General features: G+C 60.9%; 4 protein-coding genes across 6 annotated transcripts in view; 1 reads left to right on the top strand and 3 right to left on the bottom strand.

The window, feature by feature from the left end:
- The window catches only part of LOC311425899 (leucine-rich repeat and fibronectin type III domain-containing protein 1-like protein), a 43462-nt gene extending 39649 nt beyond the window's left edge, over positions 1–3813 (top strand). The window contains exon 4 of the mRNA XM_084501952.1: positions 3107–3813. Within this exon, the coding sequence (XP_084358078.1) occupies positions 3107–3617 (511 nt within the window). The 3' untranslated portion in view covers positions 3618–3813. The remainder of the gene's footprint in view (positions 1–3106) is intronic.
- A 4446-nt stretch (positions 3814–8259) lies between these two features.
- On the bottom strand, positions 8260–13222 carry QPCTL (glutaminyl-peptide cyclotransferase like). 2 transcript variants are annotated; one of them, XM_084501959.1, is made up of 7 exons: positions 11968–13213; positions 11217–11357; positions 10848–11141; positions 10062–10214; positions 9515–9614; positions 8997–9113; positions 8260–8888 (listed from the first exon to the last, which is right to left on the bottom strand). In XM_084501959.1, exons 1-7 carry the CDS (start codon positions 12187–12189, stop codon positions 8743–8745), a joined length of 1173 nt encoding a protein of 390 aa, XP_084358085.1. In that variant the 5' UTR covers positions 12190–13213; the 3' UTR covers positions 8260–8742. The 2 variants fall into 2 exon arrangements, with proteins under 2 accessions (XP_084358085.1, XP_084358086.1); XM_084501960.1 differs by lacking the exon at positions 9515–9614 and having other exon boundaries at positions 11968–13222.
- Positions 13223–13550: 328 nt separating this feature from the next.
- Positions 13551–17142, bottom strand: FBXO46 (F-box protein 46). 2 transcript variants are annotated; one of them, XM_084501955.1, is made up of 2 exons: positions 17072–17142; positions 13551–15508 (listed from the first exon to the last, which is right to left on the bottom strand). In XM_084501955.1, the coding sequence occupies exon 2, from the start codon at positions 15450–15452 to the stop codon at positions 13689–13691; it is 1764 nt and encodes a 587-aa protein (XP_084358081.1). In that variant the 5' UTR covers positions 15453–15508; positions 17072–17142; the 3' UTR covers positions 13551–13688. The 2 variants fall into 2 exon arrangements, with proteins under 2 accessions (XP_084358081.1, XP_084358080.1); XM_084501954.1 differs by lacking the exon at positions 17072–17142 and adding an exon at positions 16470–16939.
- A 978-nt stretch (positions 17143–18120) lies between these two features.
- GIPR (gastric inhibitory polypeptide receptor) lies at positions 18121–25755 on the bottom strand (the record flags this gene model as incomplete). Its single annotated transcript, XM_084502023.1, has 13 exons — positions 25644–25755; positions 24531–24621; positions 24330–24437; positions 24121–24242; positions 21580–21683; positions 21343–21490; positions 20379–20538; positions 20239–20299; positions 20057–20126; positions 19849–19937; positions 19088–19226; positions 18477–18518; positions 18121–18303 (listed from the first exon to the last, which is right to left on the bottom strand). Exons 1-13 carry the CDS (start codon positions 25698–25700, stop codon positions 18121–18123), a joined length of 1374 nt encoding a protein of 457 aa, XP_084358149.1. The 5' UTR covers positions 25701–25755.
- Positions 25756–26185: the final 430 nt, after the last annotated feature.

Here is a 26185-nt window from a genome sequence, read left to right on the forward strand (position 1 = left end):
AATGAGAAAGCTCTCAGGTGACACATTTGCTCCCCATACCTACCTACGTGCTTTCTGGTGGTTCCTCCTCATCCGTGCCTGGCCCTAAAGGCCTGCCAAGTTTGTTATAACCATTACAGGCAAGCCCGTGCTAATTGTCAAGCTGATTCGATCTTTTCTAGCCTTACTACATAAGGTAAATAAGCTGCAGGGAGGACAGAAGTAAATGCTCTGCAGGCAAAAGCAAGAGCACACACAGAGATTCAGTCCTGACTGACTGCATACGCAGTTCTGAGCTGTCCTTCTGAATTTGTAGAGATTTCCTTGAAACTTCCTAAATATGCCAAAATAGCTGCCTTTCCCTGGAGACATGCCTGGCCAGAACTGCTTAGCCACTGATGAATCCTTATCTGCTGCCTTATCAGGACTTCACGCTTCTCCTTCTCCATGTAGTTGAAAATAGCCTCGCATTACCAGAAAAGCCGATAAAATTCAAATACATATTTGGCCTTATTCAGCGTTTGTGCTGAGGATTTAGAACCTCCTCTTTTGGGATGATGATGACTGTAGAAGCATTTCAGCGCACTGTAATACAGCGCATGCTGTACATAGCTTTCCATGGTAATTAGTCAAATTTCAATACCAAGCCCTTCACTGAATAATCCCGACAATAACGTATTGCAGAAAGTTGTTTGAAAGAAGAAAAATGAGCATCAAAGGCTGCTGAATAAGCCAGATAATGCGGACATTAGGAAAACGGTACTTTGCATAATTTTTTGCAATTACACCTCCCTCTCACAGATGGGCAGGCTCCTAAACACTACAAGATGCTTTCTGCGTGGTGTTTGCTATCGATTGCTTCTCATTGCTCAGCTGGTCTTCTAGGCAGTGCCTGCCTCTGCCTCCTGCAGCCGTTCTCTATGACATCCCTTAATTTTTTTTGCGTGTTGTGCCCCGAGGTTGGGTGACAGTTTTGTTGATGTCAAGCAATTTTAGACGTTGTGCCACGATCGGATGCAGTTGCCAGCGGTATTTGTCTAGGGGGCACGGCTGATTTTTAGCGGTGAAGGCAGACAAACAAAAATCTCCGCCTCGTCAGGCGCATCCCTTCAGTGTGACAAGCAAAAATCTTCTCTTATGCTTAGTTTCTGTGCAGTTTGGTATTTGAACTGACTCAGTGCTCACGCTGGGATGCCCACAGCCCAGCAAGCTTTAAGGATGAGGGAGGGCTGCTGGCCAGGATAGGCCATGAAGTTAGTTCCCCAGTCCATCTCTTGGGGTGGTTGGTCACTATAAAACAGGGCCGAGCGGAAGCCTGAAATGTTAATTAGCTATTTATCTGATAATTGGTCACTGGTATGTGTTCTGGGATGGTGAAGGTCAGGCCATGAATAATTCCGAGGGCTTGTTCTGCTGGTCTGCAGCAGTTGCTAACCTTGTACGTTTTCCCATGCATTAATGCTGGATTTTTTTTCTCATTTATCTTATTTATCTCAAATTTATTTCTCATTATGCACACACTAGGACTTGTTAATACTGTTTGGGTGTTTCAGTTTGACAAATGGGTCTTTGCGCAGCTTCCTCTCCATCCCTGCCTTTCCTGCAAAATGAAAAAAAAAAAATCCCATTAGCCCTAAAGCCCAGCCCGTGGCCACATTCTTTGCAGGTCATGAAGCTGCTGTTATAAATGAAGAGTTGAGGTTTGGGAAATTCAGATTGGAGATAAGGGAGGAAAATATCTACTAGGAGGGTAGTTCAGTGCTGGAATGGTGCCTGGAGAGCTCGTGGAAGGTTTTTTGAAGGGTTGGCAAGGTAGACGTGTGGTTGACCTGAACTTCTGTTGGTGGTAGGTTCTGAGTGGGATGCTGGGCTAGAGATTTCTATGAATGATGGTACATGGGCATTTTTTTTTCATATTTACAGAAAATTGGTTGTTCTACATGAAGTAGGCATGCGTCTGGAGATCATTCCTTTGAAGGTGTAGCTCTTCTTTCTTTCCAGTCTAAATACATATAGTCCAATGGATGACTACGTGGAAAAAAAATGTATGACAAGCAGATAGTTTGGGTGTTTTTTTTCCCCTCTTTTAATCGGAAACAGAGCTTACGATTCTTCCGTTTTTTCTTCTTATTTTAAAAGGCTTGGTGGCCAGGAGAAGGCCACGTTCCCACTCACTTTGAACAAATGTAGTTTGTTTAAACTGACTCCTCTGCAACAGCACCGCTTCGCTCCAGCGAGATATCTGAGCCAAATATACAGAGAGCTGATCTGCTGTGAGATATATTGGGATTCATATGGTCATTACCGTGGTCTGTGGGAATGTGTTAACATAGCACACAGCTCTTCTCCTGGGATCCTTTTCATCTGTTGGTTTAGTACCCATTCATGCTTCTTTGTGGTAAATGAATAATTGGAATTTACGCAGAACAATCCCAATGTTAGGGCTGGATCAAGGGGAGGAGGTCAGTCTGTGCTGTTATTTGGGTAGAGAAGATGCCACGTAGCTGTGAGTGCACATGTTTTGCTCTAATTGTTCTTACTGGCTGCCTGATTACGAGACACTGAGCACCATGGAGCTGCTGGAAAGTGGGAATAAGGCTAATCTGTGGACCAAAGGTTTGAATTTGCCTTTTTCCCTTTCGTCTTCGCAATGTGCTTCCTGTGGGTGTAAGATTACTGGAATACATTTTAATTACCGAGTGTTGGAGTTGATCCTGTTCTGCCATTTAAGCCCTTAAGTATGTTCCTTTATAGATTTTCAAACGTTGACAGTATTCCAGTCTGCATGGGGCACGTAATGCCCCCTTTTAGGCTGAAACTGCAGAAATTGAAAATAATGCAGATCAGAACAATAAATCAGGTCTGACTTCTCCTCCAGCCACCACAAGCTTGTGCATTCCAGTGCATGTTTGTTTGAAATGGTCGAGGTAAAGACATTTTCACTGCTAAAATCTGTATTTTCCGTCCCTACCGAGTAACCCAGGGAATGCTAGCTGTTTCTGCTTGTTCCGATTGCCATGCTTGTCTTCTGCTCTGCTGGTTTCCTTACAGCAGGCACTGATAGCTTGAATTGGTCTCCTTAGGTTCGATCAGCTTGGATGTTTACTGGACTTATTTTCTTTTCCAGGATGATCCCTGCTGCTAGTAAATCCTTCTTCTTGACTGATCTGGTTGCAGGACGTGAGTACGACCTCTGTGTCCTTGCTGTTTATGATGATGGATTGACATCTTTGACTGCAACCAGAGTGATCGGATGCGTGCAGTTCACAACCCAGGAGGAATACAAGCAGTGCCGATCCCTTCACGCGCAGTTTCTTGGAGGAACCATGATCATCATTATTGGGGGCATCATTGTGGCTTCAGTTCTTGTCTTCATTTTCATCCTCCTCATGAAATATAAAGTCTACAACAATCACCACAAAAACAAAACTACTAAAGTTAATAACGTCTGCTCTCAAACCAATGGAAGTCAAAGTGGCTCGATGGCTCGATCCACTTCTAAACTGGCAGAGAGGCGGGAAAGTTTGCACCAGGAGTGCTCGGGATCTTCCAGCAAAGGAAAAACTGTTGTAGACTTGGACTGTGAAAAAGTGACTCCAACCAACACAACCTTTTTAACAACCGATGCGTTATCTTAATGGCCATTTGACAGGACACACCAAGGTGGTATTGCTTGAAACATTTTAATGCGAGTGGTTGTATTTTAAGCTTCACTACTATTGTCTATTTTTAAGATCAGATGGTTTAAAAAATATTTTTTTAATCTGTAAACAGTTCTTGCATTCTTAACTATTTTGTTTCAATATATTAAATATAAGTGTGTGATTTACAAGATTTTTTTACTGGTTCTTTTATAGCATACACCTCTGGTATCAAGGCAGCAACATAGCTAAATTCTGACTAGGTTTGTCTGTAGTGAAATGCACTATTTTTTCATTTGGTTACTGACCAGCAGCAAAGACGTACTCTCAGGATCTTCAGACTTCTTTTCTCACAGCAGAGTCACCAAACTACTCATCTCTTCAAGGAATGATGTGTTATAGAAAGTCTCAATGCGGAGTTATTTATTGCCATAGGTATGTTGTATACATGCTGCTCACAAAAGAAGTAAAATTAGTAGAGGTTCCCTATGGAAAAAAAATAAATAAAAATATAAGCACTACTTTAAAAAGAAAAGAAATAAAGAAAATTTAAAGTACTTTAAGTACTTTACCATATTCTCTTGGAATTATTCACTGGCACAGAAATATGGACTCGTATTGTTTGCTTTGTAACAGCTGTTATCTGTCTAGGCTGTGCCTTCGAGAAACCTCCTCTTGTTCTTGGAAGTCAGATTTACCTCTGGGCAGGACGAAGCCCCCGCTTTTTGTTCTTCCTAAATTGTAAAACTTCACAAACCGGTTGAAATCAGGTGTGTTCCACTGTGCACGTTTTTGCTATGCTGAAAACCATGCCATAGTCTCCCGCTCTGAAAGCTGAAGGTATTTTTCTCTCTTTTTATTTCGGTGGTAAATTTGCTGAGCGAGGACCCGCAGACGAAAGCTCCCGTGTCCTGAGGCACACTGCACAATCTCACTGTGACACCTCATCTTCAGATGGCTTTTATACCAGTCTCTTCTTTCTGTAATGCTGCATGAAGTGTAATGTAACTGGCTGATAGATGAATTATGTGAATGTGTCCGGTCAAGTCATTTTAACGCATCATATGGAATGAAATGTTCCTTTTGTTTCAAGGGATACTGGCAGATCGAGATGGACCCAAGGTTTAGGTTTTGAAATATGCACAAGAGGAATTGGTGACCTCGACCAAACAAAATGTCATCTCTGCCATCCTCATTGGTCGCTGATCCTTTGCAAAGTACCTAGCTCTGTAAACAAAACAAGAGAAAACAAGGATACCTTTTATTTATTGAAGCTCAAGAAACGGAACGAAAAAGCAATTGACAGGAGAGGCTTGCGAGCTGAGTGACTTTACATCTTTTCAGGTGATTGAGATCTAATTTAGCAAAGAAAAGTATTTCTCCTAACGTTGTCCCTTTAACTGTCTATAAATATTTCTCCTGTTTGAATATGAAAGAATGCTCAAGAAAAGTTACCTGGTGGACAGCTGAAAGCTGTTTAACTCCACTAAAATTAAATACTATATTTTAATACAGTTAGTCTCACTAATTGCCTAAGTAGGAGGCATTTTCTTGAGGTCTCTATGATGCCCAGATTTGGTGAGGTCCACGTTTTGTTCTGATTCCCAAACATAAATTGAGAAAGAAGTAACTGGGGGAAGGGAGGGGAGGGGGATGTCTGTTATCAGGTATATTTGTAAAAGTGAGGTAAGGTTGCGCAGCTACACTCATATCAGTTTTATTTTATTTAATATATATATATCTTTTCCCACTCACAAAATTCAGTGCTGGAATTTGAACATGCTTTTCTGAATTACTGCAACCTGACTGCTACGAGTATCATGAGTGGCTCAGCCCACCTGCACATTAAATCAATTTATTGGTGACATCCTGCCATTTTCTGCCAGTAGCAATTTCTGTCATGCCCTCTTATTTGGTACCTACATGCTAAGTATGAAAACTCTTCTGTTGCTGAGCAGCATCTCATGGGATTCAGGGGCTGGAGCTGGAAATGCTGTATTTTGACAATTTGCGGTGTGTACTCAGGTTGTCCATCTCATCTTCAAACTGGTGTGAGTTGTGCTAGCATCATCCTTGCTTGCCTATGACAGCAGCAGCAAACTGGATTTGTTTTAACTATTACTCCCTTAAATAGAATTGAGGTTTGGTGATTCTCTCCAGGTTGTTTTCAGATCTCAAGGTTGGAAGTGACTCTGAGCTCCTGATGTCTCTGTTATACAAGCAGAAAAGTGTGGAAAGCAGCAGAAAGCCAGAGCCCACTGATGAACCCTCTGCAATTACTCTATATAAAGTTAGGGAGCAGATTATTCTGGTAATTATATATATATATACATATATATCAAAGAAATAACAGACAATGCAGTCATTAGACAAAGCCAGTATGGGTTCACAAAGGGCAAGTCCTGCCGTGCAAACTCATAATCTTTTTAGGACAAGGTTACCCACCTGGTGGACAAAGGGAAGGTAGTGAGTTTGTGTTCATTTTTTTAGTCTTTTGTTGTTATTTTTGGATTTTAGCAAATTTTTTGGTGCTCCCTCACTATCAGCTGGGCATGGACACCATAGGATGGGGGAACCATTAGCTGAAGGGTCGGGCTCAAAGTGTTGTAACTGGGGTAACATCAGCTTGGTGGCCAGTCACTGGTGGTGCTCCCAAGGCTTATTTTAAGTCAATTTTTCTTCAATATTGCTAGCAATGACCTGAACATGGGAGTTGAATGCACGCTAAGGTTATGGGTGATGTTGAATCAGGAGCCATTGGTTTTCTTGGGGGTTGTAGAGGTTTTACAGGGAGATCGTGGTAGATCAGAAGGAGGCAACGCTACTTGGACGTGCCCTGAGGAGGGCCATGAAGGCGGTGTAAGGACCCGTGGCCATGGTGTGTGAGGAGCAGCTGAGGGGACTTGGGTTGTGCAACTGGGTGTGCCTGGGGAGCCTCCATGATGGGACAAATGGTGGTAGGACGTGAGGGAACGGCTCAAACTGTGTGAGGACATTTGGGATAAGTCACATTTGAGGTGCAGGCCCCACACCTGTGGGTGCTCACAAAGCGCTTGGACAAGGCTCATGGCGACCAGGCCCCAGGTGGGCCTGTTTGGAGGACCGGGGGGCGCCATGAGCAGGACTCGCTGGTCCTCCGGGGGGTCCCTTCCTGCACAGGCCACTCCGCAACTCTATGGTCCTGCCCTCCAAGCGCATGCGCGGTTCAGCGGCTCAGCTCCCTGCCGCCACGAGGCGGCGCTGCACGCAGCCCTCCCCACCGTGCGCATGCGCATTGCCCCCCCCCTCCCGCGGTATGCTGGGAGATGTAGTCCTCCTGGCCGCCAGGTCCCCCTCTGTTTGCATTCATTACACTCAGAGCCCTCTTTCTCCTTCTTTTCTGCGTGTATTTCACCCCACAACGCTCCTTTGGCCACCAAATTCCCTCAAAGTGTCTCCAATTTCCAATTTTCACCCGCCACCTTCACCTGCTTGGCTCCCCAGGAACCTACCGGCACCCCAATGTGCCTTCTGAGGCGCTCCAGAGGCCTCCATTTGCCCTTTCAGCCCCCTTGCACCCACCATCAGATCCTCAGGACCCCCTCATTTGGTCCTCCTTGCACCCCAAAGCCCCCCGCTGGCTTTCACAGTACCCCTAAGGAACCCCACACCTGGCCCTGTGAACTCCACAATACCACCTGGGTCCCCTCTGCAGGCATTTATTATGTCCCAGAACCTTCTGGTGCCTCTTCACCCCCCTTAAGCCCTCTCTATTCCCCTCAGAATCCCTCCTGAGGTGCTCCTTAAGCTCCAAAACCATTTTTTTTTTCCATAGTGGTTCCCTCAGCATCTCTGTGGATTTCTCAGGACTATTTCTAAGGACCTCGTGGTGTCCCAGAGCCTTCTTTCTGTTTTTTTTTTTGTGTGACCAGGGGTGTATATGGGGGTACTGGGAGATTCCTGAGGGTCTGGGTTAGTCCTGGAGGGCTTGGAGTGGGTTTTATGGGTGCTGTGAGGGTCCTGGGTGTTTCTAAAGGCTCTCAGGGAATTTGGAATAATCTGGGAGGGTCTTGGGGTTACTGGGAGGATCCTGGTGGGCTCCAGGACATACAGCGAGGCTCTGGGAGGGTACTGGGGGCACTGGGATCACACTGGGTGGCTTTGAGTTCTGTAGGGGATGGTATTAGGTGGCAAGGGGGGCAGAACAACACAAAAATCAGGAAATACTTCTAGGAACAGCCTCTGTGTAGGACATTTCCTTCCAAAGAGCTAGACAACTGCTGCTTTTAAGTGCTTTGAGTCTTATAATCTGGTCCCTTCCGTTATCTCCAGGATTAGATGCTTCAACATTGCAGAAGATCGGGGGAAAAAATAAAAATAAATTAAAAAAAAAAAAAAAAAAAAAACACTTTTTAAAACCAATTACATTTCTGCAGTGAAGCGTTCCCAAGTAGACGCGTGCAAGAGGATGGCTTCGAGGTCAAGAATTGGGCTGATGGGGACAGACGCAAGGACATGCATCGATGGAAATGGGGCCAAAACAGACCCCAAAAAAAGTGTTTTTGTTTTTTTTTCTTAGGAGAGAGATCTGATTGCAGTGAAAATCCAGAACACCACAGCGACAGGCAGATGAAGGAGAAACATTATGAGAACCAACAGCTCGCTTCCTTGATCATTCCGGTGCTCCCTCACTGTTTAATTAATATTTAAACACATCTTTTCAACATGGATGAGCTTTTTACGTAACGGTTTGCTCTTCCGTGGGTCTGCAGCAACCGGGGGAAGGCGCGGAAATAAAACACAAGGGAACGGTTGACCGAATTAAAACGAGGAGGACCTCCACGATGAAGCATCCAGCAGCACTTTGGGGTCCGGACGGGACTTTTGGAGGTCTGGTTGGACCTTCCCCAGCTGAAAATGGGGTCGAGGAGCCCCCCCGTTGCCTTTTCCAGCTGGGTTCCCCCCTCTGCGGTCCTGCCACCCCGTGAGCCTGTTCCGAACTGTGTCCCCAGGGGTGGGTGACAGCAGGGGACACACCGCCAGGCACCTAGGATTTAATTCGGGGGGGCTCCCAGCACGGCCAGGGGCTGCCCGATGCCCCGGGGGGGCTCAAACCGGAGGGCGTCGGGGGTGTCGGGGTGGCTCAGAGCTGCAGGAACTCGGCCACGAAGGCGGCAAGGATTTTGCAGAGGTCCTCCACGGTGGGCAGGTGGAGGTTGGCCTCGTTGTCCTCGGTGGTGTGCCAGACCCAGGGGAAGGGCATGGGGATGAGATGCAGCACGGGGACGCCTGCGGGGACACAGGGAGGGGACGCGGTGGGGTGGACGTGGACACGGGCAAGGTGACGTGGAGCTTGGTGGGGATTTGGGGACAGTGTGGGGGACACGGGGACGTTACCACGTTGTAGGAAGGGGACGTGGTCGTCCTCGACGGGCCCCGGGGGTGGGCTGAGACGGAAAAAGGGCTGGTCCTTGGGGGAGGCGTGCAGCAGCCCCAGGTTTCGCAGTCGTTTCTCTGCACGTTGGGGACACAAAGGGGACACGGGGGGACAGAGAGGAAGGCATTTGGTGGCACTGTGACACCCCCGTCCCCATCCCGTGTCCATCTCTGTCCCCATCCCAGCCTCCTCATCCCATCCGTGTCCCCATTCCCATCCCTATCCCAGCACCCACCCTGTCCCCATCCCCACGTCACCCCACCCCATGCTTGTCCCCAAACCCAGGGGCGTCCCCAGGTGCCACCCACTCCCTGTCCCCATCCCCTTGCCCCCCATGCTGTCCCCATGCCACGTCCCCAACCCTTTGCACGTCCGCAGGGCCCATCCACGCCCTGACCCCATCCATGCCCTGACCCCACACCCATCCCCGTGTCCCCACGTCCCTGTGTCCCCATGTCCCCATGTCCCCAGGGCGCACCGATGGCGACGAGGCGCAGGAACCAGTGGTGGGTGCGGGGGAAGTGGCTGTGGATGGCGGGGTGCTGGGTGCCCAGCAGGTCCAGCAGCACCAGCAGGCTCTGGGGACACGGCGCGGGGACATCAGCACGGCCACGGGGACACCACGTGGCCATAGGGACACCACCCTTGGGTGCTCCAGGACCATCCCGGTTGGGCCACCGTGGTGAGGGGGGACAACCTGGCAGTGCCACCACCCTGCCACCACTCTTGGGTGCCATGGGATTGTCCCAGTGGGGTCACCACCACCCTTGGGTGCCATGGGACTGTCCCAGCTGGGTCACCACCACCCTTGGGTGCTACCACACCACCCTGCCACCACCCTTGGGTGCCAAGGGATTATCCCAGCAGGGTCACCACCACCCTTGGGTGCCATGGGACTGTCCCACCTGGGCCACTACCACCCTTGGGTGCCATGGGACCGTCCCAGCTGGGTCACCACCACCCTTGGGTGCCACCACACCACCCTGCCAGCACCCTTGGGTGCCGGGGGGGTGGGCCACACTCACCATGGCGGTGATCTGGGTGCCGTGGGGGCCGTGGCGGGTGGCAGCCATGCGTGCTGCCAGGTGCCGGGCGCCGTAGAGCGAGTCGGTGGCACTCCACTCCTCAAAGGCCTCCTCGCCGTCGAGGAAAAGCAGCTGCAGCGTCACCTCCGCGCCCTGCGGGGACCGAAATCTTCCTGGGGGGGCCCTCGGGGGCACCCTGGGGTCCCAAGGAGGGGTCTGGGAGGGAGCCGGGTGGGATGGGAGGGACCCAGGGGGCTCCGTGGAGGGTTACGGGGGGGGAAAAGTGTCCCAGGTGGGCTTGGGGGGGGACCCAGGTGTCCCAGGGGGGGTCCAGGAGGGACCCAAGTGTCCTGGGGGTGACTTGGGGGGGGATTCAGGTGTCCCGGGGGGGACGCAGGTGTCTCTGGGGCAGACCCAAGTGTCCTGGGGGTGTCTGGGGGGGGACCCAGGTGTCCTGGGAGGGAACCCAAATGTTCTGGGGTGTATGGGGGGGGGACCCAAGTGTCCCAGGGGAACCCAAATGTCCTGGGGGTGTCCCAGAGGTGACCCAAGTGTCCTGGGGGTGTCTTGGAGAGGACCCAGTTATCCTGGGGGGGGTCCCAAGTGTCCTGGGGGTGTCTGGGGGGGGCTCCCAAGTGTCCTCGGGGGACTCCAGAAGGGACCCAAGCGTCCTGGGGGTGTCCAGCAGCGGACCCAGGTGGCTGGGGGTGACCTGGGGGACACCAAAGCACCCTGTTTGGGGTCAGGGGTGGGGGGAGCGAGATGGGGGGGGGTCTCAGCACCCACCCTATCCTTCGCCCTCCGCAGGGGCCGGTCGAGGGCGGCCGCCAGCTCCAGCAGCATGGCACAGGGCACGGCCGAGTCGGTGGCCCCCAAAAAGGGGAGGCGAGCCGGGGGGGGCCCCGGTGGCAGCACCTTGGTGTCGTAGTGACAAGCCAGAGCCAGGCGGCGGGGGGCGGCGGGGGCCAGCGTGGCCACCAAGCTGGCGAAGGCCACCGGCCCCCGCGGCGTGGTGGCCTCGAAGGCGTCGAGCTCCAGGTGCCAGCCAGCCGGCAGCGCCGCCAGCCGGTCTGCGATGTGCTGGGGGGGGACACACGGTGATACGGTGTTTTTTTTTTGGGGGGGGGACATGGGTGATATTGGGGGGGGGCTTACCTGGCGGGCGGCGAGGCTCCCGGCGCTGCCCGGGGGTCGTTCCCGTAGGAGGGGGCGCAGGAAGGCGTCGCGGAGGCGGGGGGGGTGCAGCCCCCCCAGGAGGGAACGGAGGTCCTGCTCCGAGGGGGGGGCCCGGGGGGGCTGTTTGGGGTATGGTTGGGGGGTCAGAGATAGGGGGTGGGGATGCTGGGAGGGGTTTTGGGGGGTGTAGGGTTGGGGGGGGGTCTGGGGGTCAAGGAGGGGTTGGGGGGGGGTCTGGGGGCTCCCATGGGGTGGGGGTGTCCTGGGGGGGGTCTGGGGGTCTTGGAGGTTATGGGGGGGGTGTGGGGGCTCCCATGAGGTTGGGGTGTTCTGGGGGGGATTGGGGGGGATGCTCTGGGGGGTCTTGGAGGTTCTGGGGGGGGGTCTGGGGGCTCCCATGGGGTGGGGGTGTTCTGAGGGGATGCTCTGGGGGGTCTTGGAGGTTCTGGGGGGGGTCTGGGGGCTCCCATGGGGTGGGGGTGTCCTGGGGAGGGTCTGGGGATCAAAATCCCAGGACCTCCCCCTAATCCGGGGCCCCCCCCTAATCCTGGTACCCCGCTCCAAATCCCGGGACCCCTCATAATCCCGGGAACCCCCCCAATCCACACACCCTCCCTCAATCCCGGCACCCCCCCCTAATCCCGTTTCCCCCCCCTAATCCCGGTACCCCCCCCTTAATCCCGGTACCCCCCCCTTAATCCCGGTTCCCCCCCCCCCCCCCCCATTTTACCGGTCCTCCTCCGGTGCCCCGCTCCCCGGCGGGCCAGGCCGCGTAGAGGATGGCAGCGGCCGCCGCCAGGGCCAGGAGCAGCGGCGGCAGCGGCCGGGGGCAGCCCCGGAGGCGGGGGCAGAGCCCGGGCACCGGCAGCGGCAGCGGCACCGCCACCGGGCCGGGACCGGGACCCGAACCCGCGGCCCGGGACCTCCGGGAGCCTCCGGCGCACTTCCGCATGGCGCGGGGGCGGGGCCACCCGGGAGGGGGGCGTGGTCTTCGAGAAGGGGGCGTGGTCTTCGAAAGGCGGGTGTGGTTTCGCGAAAGGAGGGTGTGGCTTCGAATAGGGGGTGTGGTTTCGTAGAGGGGCGTGGTTTAGTGGGTGGTGTTGTTTAGCGGAGGGGGCGTGGTCTTGGTGGTGGAGCGGGGCGTGGCTTGGTCGCTGGGACACGCCCCCTTTTCCGAAGGGCGGGGGGGAGGAGGGAGAGGCGCATGCGCAGTGGGGTTGGGGACGGGGATGGGGACAGGGATGGGGACGCGGTGGTGGCGCCGTCCGCGGGGAACCTGCGGGGGGGTGGCACCACCGGGGGTGTCACCCCCATGGGATGTCACCCTGGTGGGACATCACCCCCATGGGATGTCACCCCCTTGGGATGTCACCTTGAGGGGATGTCACCCCCATTGCATGTCACCTTGGTGACATGTCACCCCCATGGGACATCACCCCTGTGGGATGTCACCCCTATGGAATGTCACCCTTGTGAGATGTCACCCTGTTGGGACATCACCCCCATAAGACGTCACCCCCATGGGATGTCACCTTGGTGCCACCACTGACATGATGTCCCTATGGTTCCACCACCCCATGGTGCCACCACTGGCATGATGTCCCCATGATGCCACCACCCTGTGGAGCCAGCACCCCATGGAACCACCACCCCAAAGTGCCACCACCGACATGATGTCCCCATGGTGCCACCACCCTGCAGAGCCACCACCCCAAAGTGCCACCAACCCAAAGTGCCACCACCAGCATGATGTCCCCATGATGCCACCACTCTGAGGAGCCACCACCCCAAAGTGCCACCACCGACGTGATGTCCCCATGATGCCAGCACCCTGTGGATCCCCCACCCCAAAGTGCCACCACCGGCATGATGTCCCTATGATGCCACCACCCCACAGAGCCACCAACCCAAAGTGCCACCACCCCAAAGTGCCACCACCGACGTGATGTCCCCATGGTGCCACCACCCTGCGGAGCCACCACCCCAAAGTGCCACCACTGGCGTGATGTCCCCATTATGCCCCCACCCCAAAGTGCCACCACCAGCGTGATGTCCCCATGATGCCCCCACCCCAAAGTGCCACCACCCCAAAGTGTCACCACCAGCATGATGTCCCCATGATGCCACCACCCTGCGGAGCCACCACCCCAAAGTGCCACCACTGGCGTGATGTCCCCATTATGCCCGCACCCCAAAGTGCCACCACCGGCGTGATGTCCCCAAGATGCCCCCACCCCACGGCGCCACCACCGGCGTGACACCCCCACAACACCCCCACCCCCCGACCCCCTTTCCCCCCACACCCTCCACACCTTTCCTTCCTCTTCCTTCCGTTTCTTTTCCTTTTTTTTTTTTTTTTTTCCACATTTTCCTTTTTTCCCCGCCTCCTCCTGCGCCCCGGCGTCCCCCCCTCCGCGTCCCCCCGCCGTCACCGTCCCTTCCTTCCGTCCTTCACCTCCCGTCGTCGCGGCGGGCGGCCGGGTGCACCCAGTTGTTGTCGTGCAGCCCCACTCGGCAGCCGGGCGCCTCTTTATCGGGGCGCCGGCAGCACATCCAGTAGGAGCGGCCGTAAGGCAGGTCGTGGTGGTAGGGTTTGGGGTGCCAGCGGCACAGGGACACGTCCCCCTTCTCGTAGTGCTTCTTGCACTGCTTGCAGGGGTCGTCGCGGTACAGGGGGTCGCGGTTCCAGCGCGAATCGGTGGCCTGCACCCCGAAGGTCTCGATGATGGATTTGAAGTAGTGGCACGAGCACTTGAGGGCGGCCAAAGCCTGGGTGGGCAGGTAGCTGAAGATTTTCACCATCACGTGCTCGGGCAGCAGCAGCATGTACTGCCGCGGCTCCAGCAGCCGCTGGATTTTGAAGCGGATCTCCAAAAAATCGTGCGAGACGTGGCGGTACAAGCGGCACAGCGACGGGTCCGGCGTCACCGTCGCCGTCACCGTTTCCTCGGCCGCCTCCGCCGCTCCCGCTCCCACCTCGGCCGCCTCCTCGGCGCCCGGCAGGAGGAAAAGCTGTCCCGGCGGCGGGTCGTCCTGCGGCGCCGGCAGCCTCACCGTCTCCTCCTTCATCTTCTTGGCGCTGTCCTTGCCGAAAAAGACGCACTGGTCCACCACCCCCGTCACCACCACGTCCACGTGGAAGCCGGACGCGCAGTCCCGTGCCGCCGATGATGCCGCCGACGCCGACGCCTCTCCGCCGGATCCTTCGGCGGCGTCCGGCTTACCGGGGGGCGCCGTCCCCTCGCCGCACCCCATGTCCACGTCGGCGCCGTCCCCGTCCCCTTTGGGCGCGGCGCTGGCCAGGAGGAACTCCACGTTGTTGGGCAAGGCGTCGCGGGACGGGCTGATGAGCTGGTAGAGGTCGCAGGTGATCTTGTCCTTGGCGCGGGTGCCACCGGCGGCCCCGCACCCCACGAAAACGCAATTGGGGCGCCCACCGCTCGCCGCCGGCTCGGCCGGGGCGGCTCCGGGCCGGTTTTCACGCCCGCTGGAGATGCGGAAAGCGATGCGCACCTCGCCGGGCGCCGGTGCCACCGCGGCGGTGGCCGTGGTGGCGGCGGCGGCGGCGGCGCACTCGGCGCCGGGGTGGCAGAGCCCGTTGTGCCGCGCGCCGCCGCGCTGCCGCGACTCGAATTGAGCCACGGCTTCGGCCACCCGGCTGCAGTCGGCGCTCGCCGCGGGGGTTTTGGCCTCGCCGGCCGCCTCCATGAAAACCACGGGCGCCGCCGGGGGTTGGAAACCCTGCAGGGCCAGCGCCGTGCGCTGCTCCACCAGCGCCACCATCTCGGCCACCGAGAGGAGGTCGGGGGGCTCGCCGCCCCCCTCGCCGTCAGCCCCGCTTTTGCTTTTGCCGGGGTGGTGGCAGCGCCGGCGCCGCTTGGCTTTGGAGCTTTCGCTGCCCCAGTTGCCCTTCACCTTCATGGTGCTGGCGCGGCCGGTGCCGCCACACTGGTGGGCCACGAAAAAAGCCACCTTCTCCTTGGTGTTGCCGGGTTTGATGACGTACCAAGTGTCCAGCAGCACCCTGCCCTCGTCCGGCGGGGCGGCGGGGGGCGGCGGGGTGTTTTCCGAAGGGGCGCGGGGTCCGGCGGGTTCTTCGGGGGCACGGCAAGGTTTTTTGGTGGGGCCGGGGACCGGGCATGGCTTGTTTTGGGTGTAGGTGCCGAAAGGGCGCGGGCACCAGAGCTGGAGCTGGGGGAAGGCGTTGGGCTCCATCAGGGCTGCATGGCACGGCCGCCGCGTCGCCGAGCTGCCGGCGCCCGTGCCCAGGCCTGGGGAGAGATACGGGGACGTTAGCGGGGTCGGCAGGGATGGGGTGGGGTGATACGGGGCTGGCGGGGACAGCGTGGGGCTGGTGGGGGCAGGATGGGGGAATATGGGGCTGGGGGGGGATAGGAAGGGGATGATATGGGGCTGGGGGGACAGCAAGGGGACAATATGGGGTTGGGGGGCATGGGGTGGGCACAATATGGGGCTGGCGGGGACGGTATGGGGCTGGTGGGGGCAGGATGGGGGAATATGGGGCTGGGGGGGAATAGGAAGGGGACGGTATGGGGCTGGTGGGCACAGGATGGGGACAATATGGGGCTGGGTGGGACAGGAAAGGGATAATATAGGGTTGGGGGGGAGAAAGTGGGACAATATGGGGATGGTGGGGACAGTATAGGGTCGGAGGGGACAGGGTGGGGACAATATGGGGCTGGGAGGGACAGGGGGAGACAATATGGGGTGTGGGGGACAGGAAGGGGACAATATGGGGTTGGGAGGAACGGGGGGGCAATATGGGGCTGGGGGGGACAGGATGGGGTCGGAGGGGACGGGGTGGGGATAATATGGGGCTGGGGGGGGACAGCAAGGGGATAATAAGAGGTTGGGGGTGCAGGGGGGCAATATGGGGCTGGGAGGGAGGGGTTGGGGACAATATGGGGCTGGGAGGGACAAGAAGGGGACAGGGCAAGGCTCCTGGGGCCAGTATGGGGCCGCTATGGGGCCAGTGGGGGCGTTACTGGGGTCACTGGGGCCATGAATGGGGCTGGGACGGGGCCATGAATGGGCCCAACCCCGGCCCCGCCCCATCAAGCCCCGCCCACCTTAAGCCACGCCCCCTCAAGCCCCGCCCCGACGAGCACCTGCCCCCCAATCCCTAAACCCCGCCCCCAACCCCTAAACCCCGCCCCCCGCGCACCTGCCCGAGGCCCCGCCCCCCCCGGCGCTCTCGCCCCGCCCCCTCACCGGCGCCGCCGGCTCCGGCCGGGGGAAGGAGGGGGGGGCCCCGGCTCTTAAAGCGGCCGCGGTAGCCGCGCGGGGGGTGGGCCCCGTCCGGCGCGCGGCGCGCGGCCCTTTTAACCGCCGGCCGTTTGTCGGCGGGGGCTGCGCGCGGCCCGCAGCCAATCAGGGGGCCGCGCTCGGGCCATGCCCATATATGGACGGCGGCAGCGCGGCGGCGGCGGGCGGGCGGGAGCTCAGCGCGGGGGCGTGGCCGCGGGAGAAAGGGGGCGGGGCCAAGCAGGAGGGGGCGGGCCCTGCTCCCCCCCCGCCCTCCCCAGGGCCCCGGGGACGAACCCGCGCCGCGGCCCCCGCGCGCCCCCGCCCCGCGCGCGCGCGCCCCCGCCCCGGGCCCGGCCCCGGGCCCCCGCCCCGAGCCTCCGCTGCGGGCCCCGGGCCCGAAGCCGCCGCCGCCGCCGCCGCCGGGCCCCGCCGCCGAACCGGGCCTCGGCCGGCCCCGCAGGCCGCAGCCCCGGTCCCGCCGCTCCCCGCCGCCGTTACCCCGCCGCCGCCCCCGGCTCCGGGCCCCGCCCGGCCCCGCCCGGCCCCGCCGCCCCTCCCCCGCTCACCGGGCAGGTGCCGGGCGCGGCCGCTCCGCCTCTCCGCGCCGCTTCCGGGGTGCCTCGCGCGTGCGTACGGCCGCCGCGCTCTGCGCGTGCGCCGCGGGGGAGGGGGCCGATGGGAATTGTAGTTCCCTGCCCGGCGGCTGAATCCGCGCATGCGCGGTGCGAGCAGCCGGTTACCTGGCGCTGCTGCGCATGCGCGCAGGGGCATGCTGGGAGATGTAGTCCCCAGCTAGGGGGTAACCTTAGGGTGGTGCCAACCCCCCCCCCCTCAGTGTGTTCTCCCCTCCCCCCCCCCCGGCGCAGATATGACGTCACACGAGCCACTGCATTACGTCACAGCTTTCTTTGGGGGTACAAAGCTGGGGCCAAGCAGCCCGGGGTACCCTGGGACCACCCCCACCCCCCCCCCCCCCAGCACCCAGAGGTGACAGTGACACCACCCCCAGACCCCTCCCCCAGCACCCAAAGGCGTCCAGGACCCCCCCCAGACCCCTTCCCCAGCACCTTAAGGTATTAGGGGCCCCCCCAGACCCCCAGCACCCAAAGGTGTCAGGGACTCCCCCCTAGGCCTCCCCAGCACCCAAAGGTGTCCAGGACCCCCCCATAACCCTCCCCCAGCACCCAAAGGTGTCAGGGTCCCCCCAGACCCCCAGCACCCAAAGGTGTCCAGGACCCCCCCAGACCCCTCCCCCAGCACCTTAAGGTGTCAGGGACCCCCCCCCAGCACCCAAAGGTGTCCAGGACCCCCCCAGACCCCTGTCCCAGCACCTTAAGGTGTCAGGGACCCCCCCCCAGCACCCAAAGGTGTCCAGGACCCCCCCAGACCCCTCCCCCAGCACCCAAAGGTGTCCAGGACCCCCCCAGACCCCCAGCACCCAAAGGTGTCCAGGACCCCCCCATAACCCTCCCCCAGCACCCAAAGGTGTCAGGGTCCCCCCAGACCCCCAGCACCCAAAGGTGTCCAGGAACCCCCCAGACCCCTCCCCCAGCACCTTAAGGTGTCAGGGACCCCCCCCCCAGCACCCAAAGGTGTCAGGGCCCCCCCCACACCCTCAGCAGCAGCTCTCAGCCAGGGGGTGCCCCCCGGAGTCTCGGGGCACCGGGCGAGACCCCCCCACGGCCACGTAGCGCCGGGGACCCCGGGGGGGTCCCCGGGGGGGTCCCCGGGGGGCTCCTGGGGGGCAGGGGGCACCCAGGCGGCACCGCTGCCACCCGCGCCGCACCTCCGCCTGCACCTGGAGGGGGGGGGGGCACGGCGACAGGTCACGACATATCGTGATATTGCGCCCGACGAGTCGTGACAGGGCCTGGCATGGTACGACAGGGCGCAGCACAGCCCGAGGCGGCGCAATATGTTGCGATATATGTTGTGTGTCCCCCCCATATCGCGACATGTCGTGACACGCACCTCCTTGTTGACGAAGCAGTAGAGGACGCTGACGATGAGGCCCTGGGGGGGAGGCACCTGGGGCTTGGGGGGGGGGGGGACACCCCCCTGCCTGACCTCTCTGCCCCCCCCATTGCCCCCCTATTGCCCTATTGCCCCCCCATTGCCCCCCCACGCCCCCCATTGCCCCCCCATTGCCCCCCATTGCCCCCCCACGCCCCCATAACCCCCCCATTACCTCCCCATTACCCCCCTATTGCCCCCCCTGCACCCCCCTACACCCCCCATTGCGCCCTCCCTACCCCTCCCACCCCCCCCATTCCCCCACACACCCCCCCTCACGACCCCAATTGCCCCCCCACGACCCCAATTGCCCCCCCCGGTCCCCCCCCGGTTCCCCCCCGGCCCCCCCACGCCCCCATAACCCCCCCATTACCCCCCCATTGCCCCCCTATTGCCCCCCCTGTACCCCCCCACACCCCCCATTGCACCCTCCCTGCCCCTCCCACCCCCCCCATTCCCCCCCAACACCCCCCCCACGACCCCAATTGCCCTCCCACGACCCCAATTGCCCCCCCACGACCCCAATTGCCCCCCCATGACCCCAATTGCCCCCCCACGACCCCCCCAACCTGGCTGGAGGAGAGCAGCAGCTGCAGGAAGAGGCGCACGAGGCGCACGGTGCCGCCCGCCTGCTCCTCGGCCACCAGCGCGAAGGCCACCTCGTGCACCCCCAGCAGCGGGATCAGCGTCAGCGTCGACTTGGCCAGCCTGTGGGGACACCGGGGGACACGCTCGGGGACGGGGACACGCGTGGGGACATGTGTGGGGACGGGGACACGCGTGGGGACACGTGTGGGGATGCGCTCGGGGAGCTTACGGGCACGGGGAATGCGCCTGGGGATGTTACATGGATGGGGACAGGCACTGGGACACGTGGGGACACGCTTGGGGACATTATCCTGATGGGGACAGGCATGGGGACACACCTGGGGACACACTTGGGGACACTTCTGGGGACATTACACAGATGGGGACACTCACAGGGACACATTTGGGGACGTTATGTGGACGGGGACACGCGTGGGGACACATGGGGACACACCTGGGGACATTATCCTGATGGGAACAGGGATGGGGACACATGTGGGGACACTTCTGGGGACATTACATGGATGGAGACACTCATGGGGACACATTTGGGGACATTACCCTGATGGGGACACACCTGGGGATATTACAGGGACGGGCTCAGGTGTCCCCATACACATCCCAGTGTCCCCTTGTCCCCATGCACATCCTGATGTCCCCAAGCACATCCCAGTGTCCCCACACACCCCCCCGGTGTCCCCACACACCCCCCCGGTGTCCCCATGTCCCCATGTGTCCCCACCTGACCCTGCAGTCCCCGCGGGCCACCTGATGCGCCCGCACTTTGGCCACCAGGATGCGGACGATGCGCACGAACACCACGAAGTTCACCTGTGGCAAAGAGAAGGGACAGGGACAAACGATGACACCCCCGTGCCCGTGTCACCTCCCCCGTGCCCGTGTCACCTCCCCCGTGCCCGTGTCACCCCCCCCGTGCCCGTGTCACCCACCGCCACGGCCATCAGGATGGGGCAGCGGATGATCCACCACACGGCCGCCTTCTCGTTCCTCTCCCAGCACCTGGAGCGGGGACGGAGCTCGGCGCTGTCCCCCCCTCCTTGGGGACACCCCCTTGGGGACAGCGGCGTCCCCTCCGGGTGACAAAAATTTGGGGGGGCACAAAGGGACTCACCCCTCGTTCTCGTAGAGGTAGCGCACCACCACCCACGGCACCACGAAGAGCACGGGGGCGCCTGCGGGGACGGGGTTGGGGACAGGGGTTGGGGACCGCGGCGTGGGGACAATTGGGGACACGGGGGACATGTGGCTCACCCCAGCCGAGGAGGAGGAAGGCGGGGAGGCAGCGGTCACCCGAAAAGGTGGCCAGGACCAGCAGCTTGTGCAGGAAGAGCCCCTCGGCCAGCAGCCACCCGTAGTTGGCACCCACGCAGTACTGGGTCAGCGCCTGCGCCAGCCGGCACCCCGCCACCGCCTGCCGGGGGACGCCACGGGGACACCGGGGTGGCACCGGCGGCACGGTGGCAGCACCAGCAGCATGGTGGCATTGCCATCCTGGTAGCACCTAGTGGCACCTGGTGGCACCTGGTGGCACGGTGGCACCAGCAGCACGGTGGCATTGCCATCGTGGTGGCACCTGGTTGCACCTGGTGGCACGGTGGCACCAGCAGCACGATGGCACCAGCACCGTGGTGGCATTGTCCTTGTGGCACTGTGGTGACATTGCCATCGTGGTGGCACCTGGTGGCACCTGGTAGCATGGTGGCACCAGCAGCACGGTGGCATTGCCATTGTGGTGGCACCAGCAGTGTGGTGGCATTGCCATTGTGGTGGCACCTGGTGGCACGGTGGCACCAGCAGCACAATGGCATTGTCCTTGTGGCACCATGGTGGTACTGCCAGCGTGGTGGCACCAGCAGCACGGTGGCATTGCCAATGTGGTGGCACCTGGTGGCACCTGGTGGCACAGTGGCACCAGCACCGTGGTGGCATTGTCCTTGTGGCACCGTGGTGGCACTGCCAGCGTGGTGGCACCAACAGCACGGTGGCATTGCCATCCTGGTGGCACCAGCATCATGGTGTCACCAGCACCGTGGTGGCATTGCCACCATGGTGTCACCAGCCCCGTGGTGGCACCGGCACCCACCTCAGAACCCCCAAAATTTTGCGTTCTCCCCCCACACATTCCCCCCCCCAGCGGGCATCCCCCACCCACGTGCGCCCCCTCCCTCGTGTGCCCCACCACCCAAGGGTGCCCCCCACCCATGGGTGCCCCCACCTGCTGGCTCAGCAGCTGCAGGGGGTCGCCGAGGCCGGGGCGCAGGTGGCGGTGCAGCAGCGCGTCCCGCGTCAGGATGGCGCCCGCCCGCAGCACGAAGGAGAGGAAGAGGTTGGCGTGGATGTAGTTGCGGGTGCAACGCAGGCGCCTGGGGGGGGGCGAGGGGGCTTGGGTAGCACCCAAGGGTGCCCGGCAGCACCTATGGGTGCCGCTGGCAGCGCCCGATCCCCCCGGTACCTGAAGAGCAGCAGCAGCAGCAGCGCCAGGAGGAGGGAGATGAGGGACAGGGAGTAGCCCACGGTGTAGACCAGGCGGAACTGCTCCAGCAGCCAGGCGTGCTGCTGTGGGGACGCGGGGACAGCGTGGGGACATGGGGACAGCAGGGGGACGTGGGGACAGCAGGGGGACGTGGGAAGGCAGCGTGGGGACACCAGGATGGCATTGGGACACCAGGATGGTGTGGGGACACTTGGATGGCATGGGGACACCAGGATGGTGTGGGGATGTGGGGGCAGCGTGGAGACACCGGGACAGCAGGGGGACATGGGGACATGGTGGGGACACAAGGATGCCACGGGGAACGGCTCGGGACACACACTGAAGGGTGCTGGGATGTGGTGGCACACCGGGATGGGGCACGAAGCATGGCACGGTGCAGCATGGCATGGCACGGTGCAGCACGGCACGGTGCAGTGCCGCAGGGCATGGCACGGTGCAGCATGGCACAGTGCAGCATGGCACGGCACGGTGCAGCACGGCACGGCATGGTGCAGCATGGCACAGCACGGTACGATGCAGCACAGCTTGGTGCAGCACGGCATGGCACGGTGCAGCACGGCACGGCATGGTGCAGCACGGCACGGTGCAGTACGGCACGGTGCAGCATGGCACGGCACGGTGCAGCACGGCACGGCACGGTGCAGTACGGCATGGTGCAGCACAGCACAGCGCAGCATGGCACGGTGCAGCATGGCATGGCACGGTGCAGCACGGCACGGTGCAACACAGCACGGTGCAGCATGGCACGGTGCAGCACGGCACGGCACGGTTTAGCATGGCACAGTGCAGCACAGTATGGCAAGGTGCAGCACAGCATGCTGCAGCATGGCACGGCATGGTGAAGCACGGCACGGTGCAGCACGGCATGGTGCAGCACGGCATGGCATGGTGCAGCATGGCACGGCATGGTGCAGCATGGCACGGTGCAGCACGGCACAGCACGGTACGATGCAGCACAGCATGGTGCAGCACGGCACGGCACGGTGCAGCACGGCATGGCACGGTGCAGCATGGCACGGTGCAGCACAGCACAGCACAGCACAGCACAGCACGGTGCAGCATGGCACGGCACGGTGCGGCACGGCATGGTGCAACACGGTGCAGCATGGCACAGCACGGTGCAGCATGGCACGGCATGGTGCAGCATGGCACGGTGCAGCACGGCACAGCACGGTGCAGCATGGTGCAGCACAGTGCAGCACGGCATGGCAAAGTGCAGCATGGTACGGTGCAGCACGGCATGGTGCAGCACGGTGCAGCACGGCACGGCGTGGTACAGCACGGCACGGCGTGGTACAGCATGGCACGGTGCAGCACAGCACGGTGCATGTCACGAGCACGGAATGGTGCAGCTCAGCACGGCACGGCACGGTTCGTGTCACGGTGCAACACATCACGGTGCACAGCACGGTGCAACACGGCACGGCACGGTTCATGGCACGGTGCAACACGGCACAGCACGGCGCACGGCACTGCAACACGGCACGGCACATCCTGGCACGGGATAAGAGCACGTTGTATGGCACAGCACGGCACGGCACGGCACGCTGCAGCACAGCTCACTGCGATGCAGCCCCCCCTTTGCTCCCCCCCGTCTCCGTGCACGCATTTTGGCACCGCCCCGGCTGCGTCCCATCATGTCGCGGCACCTCGCAGCGTGGCACGGCACGGAATGGCACAGCACGGCGTGACACAGCATGGCGTGACACAGCACAGGATGGCACAGCATGGCACAGGATGGCACAGCACGGCACGGAATGGCACAGCGTGATGTGGCACAGCACGGTGTGACAAGGGACAGCGGTCACAGCGACATGGCACAGCATGGCACGGCACAGCACGGCACGGAATGGCACAGCACGGCGTGACAAGGGACAGTGGTCACAGTGTGACATGGCACAGCACGGCACAGAATGGCACGGTGTGACGTGGCACAGCACGGCGTGACACGGGACAGTGGTCACAGTGACATGGCACAGCATGGCACGGCACGATGTGGCACAGAACGGCGTGACAAGGGACAGCGGTCACAGTGTGACATGGCACAGCATGGCACGGAATGGCACGGCGTGGAATGGCACAATGTGACATGGCACAGTGTGACATGGCACAGCACGGAATGCCATAGCATGACATGGCACGACATGGCATGACACGGCATGACATGGCATGGCACGGCGTGACATGGCACAGCATGTCAACACATGGCATGGTGTGGCATGGCATGACACAGAATGTCACGGCATGGTGTGACATGTGATAGCATGACATAAAATGGCACGGCATGGCGTGACACGGCACGACATGGCATGACATGTCACGACATAGCAAGATGTGACATGGCACAGCGTGTCACTGCATGGCACGGCACGGCATGACACAGAACGTCACAGCACGGCGCGACGTACAACGGCGTGACATCAAACAGCACGTCACAGCGTGACATGTCACGACATAGCATGCCATATCGTGACACGCCACACCACCATCGCCACCCACCTGCAGCGGCTGCTCCTGCTCCAGGTCCTCGCATTGCGAGTGGTCCCTCCAGGGCCGCCCGGTGCCATCGGTCACCCACTGCCCGTCGGGGCCGCAGCGCCGGGCCACCACCCCGCCCTGCACTGGCCACCACGGCCACCACCGCGTCACCGGGGGGGCCACCACCAAGTCCCCCGTGTCCCCCCACCCCCCTTGCAGCGTCCCCTTACCTCGGTGGTGCCAGGGCAGGTACCAGGGGCAGGGCACGGTGGCGGTGCTGTTGGGGGGCGCGTCCCCCCAGCACACGTACATGTCAAAGCTGCGGTTGCAGACGGGACCTGGATGGGGGGTGGGGGGTCGGTGTTTGCGTCCCCCTCACCCCCCCGAGGTGTCCCCAAATGTTGTCCCCACCCCGTGTCCCCCGTGCTCACCGGGTGCCGGGGGGTCGAGGCGCAGGCGCAGCTCGCAGGCGTGCCGGTACTGCTGCCACGCCGCCAGCGTCGCCTGGGCAGAGCGCTCGCCCTGCAAGGGGAACGGTGCCACCCCCAGGGCCACCACCGTGGGGACAATGCCGTGGGGACACCATCGTGGGGACACCACCATAGGGGGCACCAGTATGGGGACAATGCTATGGGGACATCAGCATGGGGGGCACCAGCATGGGGGGCACCACCATGGGGACACCACTATGGGGACACCACTATAGGGATGTCACTGTGGGGGCACCACCATGGGGACAATGCCATGGGGTCACCACCATGCGGACACCACTGTGGGGATGACATGGGGGGCACCAGCATGGGGACACCACCATGGGGGGCACGAGCATGGGGACAATGCCATGGGGTCACCACCATGGGGACACTACCGTGGGGTCACCACTATGGGGGGCACCAGCTTGGGGACATTGCCATGGGGACATCACCATGGGGGACATCACCATGGGGGACACCACTATGGGGACATCAGCATGGGGACACCACTGTGGGGATGACATGGGGAGCACCAGCATGGGGACAATGCCATGGGGACATCAGCATGGGGACACCACCATGAGGGGCACCAGCATGGGGACATTGCTATGGGGACACCACCATGGGGACAATGCCATGGGGTCACCACCATGGGGACACCACCGTGGGGTCACCACCATGGGGGACACCAGGATGGGGACACTGCCATGGGGCCACCCACCATGGGGCCACCACCTGGGGGGGGTCCTGGTGGTGATGGGGGGACCTGGGGGCAATGGGGGGGTCCCGGTGGTGATGGGGGGGGGTCCCAGGGGTGATGGGGTCTTGGGGGGGCCTGGGGGGTGTTGGGGTCCTGGGGGGGGACATGGGGGTGATGGGGGGGTCCCAGTGGCGAAGGGGGGACCAGGGTGGTGATGGGGTCCTGGGGGGGGTCCTGGTGGTGGTGGGGTCCTGGGGGGGACCTGAGGGCGATGGGGGGGTCCCGGGGGTGGTGGGGTCCTGGGGGGGACCTGGGGGTGACAGGGGGCTCCCGGTGGTGCTGTGGGTGTCCGGGGGGGGGGGGGTCCTCACCTCTGCCCCACGCAGGACCCTGGTGAGCAGGGGGGGGGCGTTTGCCCGGCGCCCCATGACGGCAACAGCAGCTCCTGGGGCGGTTGGGGGGGGGATGGAGGAAAAGGAGGGGGGGGGGGGCACCGGAGGGGATCGGTCCCGTGCCCCCCACCACCACCTTTCCCCCCCCCCCCCAAGGCCCCGCTTTTACCGGCGCCGCCCCCCCCCCGCTTTGACGCGTTCGTTTCCAGGGAGCCGCGGGAGGCGCCCGGCCGGCACGGGGCCCGACGGGGGGGTCCGGGACCCCCCCCCATTTCCCCACCGGGACCCCCCCACGCTACCAGGACCCCCCCCCTTTAAACCCACGACCCCCCCCCCCCCTCCCGGTGCCACCCCCGTCCCGTCGCACCGGAGCCCCGTGGGACACCGGAGCGGTGCCAGCCGTCGGGGGGGGGCTCCCAGCAGCCGCCTTCCCCCTTCGACCCCCCCCCGGTACCCCGAGCCCCCCCCCCGGTGCCCACACATCCCCCCCCCCCCTCTCCGGTCCCCCCGTGCCCCCCGGT

The sequence above is a fragment of the Aythya ferina genome (genome assembly GCF_964211825.1).
Source record: "Aythya ferina genome assembly, chromosome: 35".
Classification (NCBI taxonomy): Eukaryota; Metazoa; Chordata; class Aves; order Anseriformes; family Anatidae; genus Aythya; species Aythya ferina.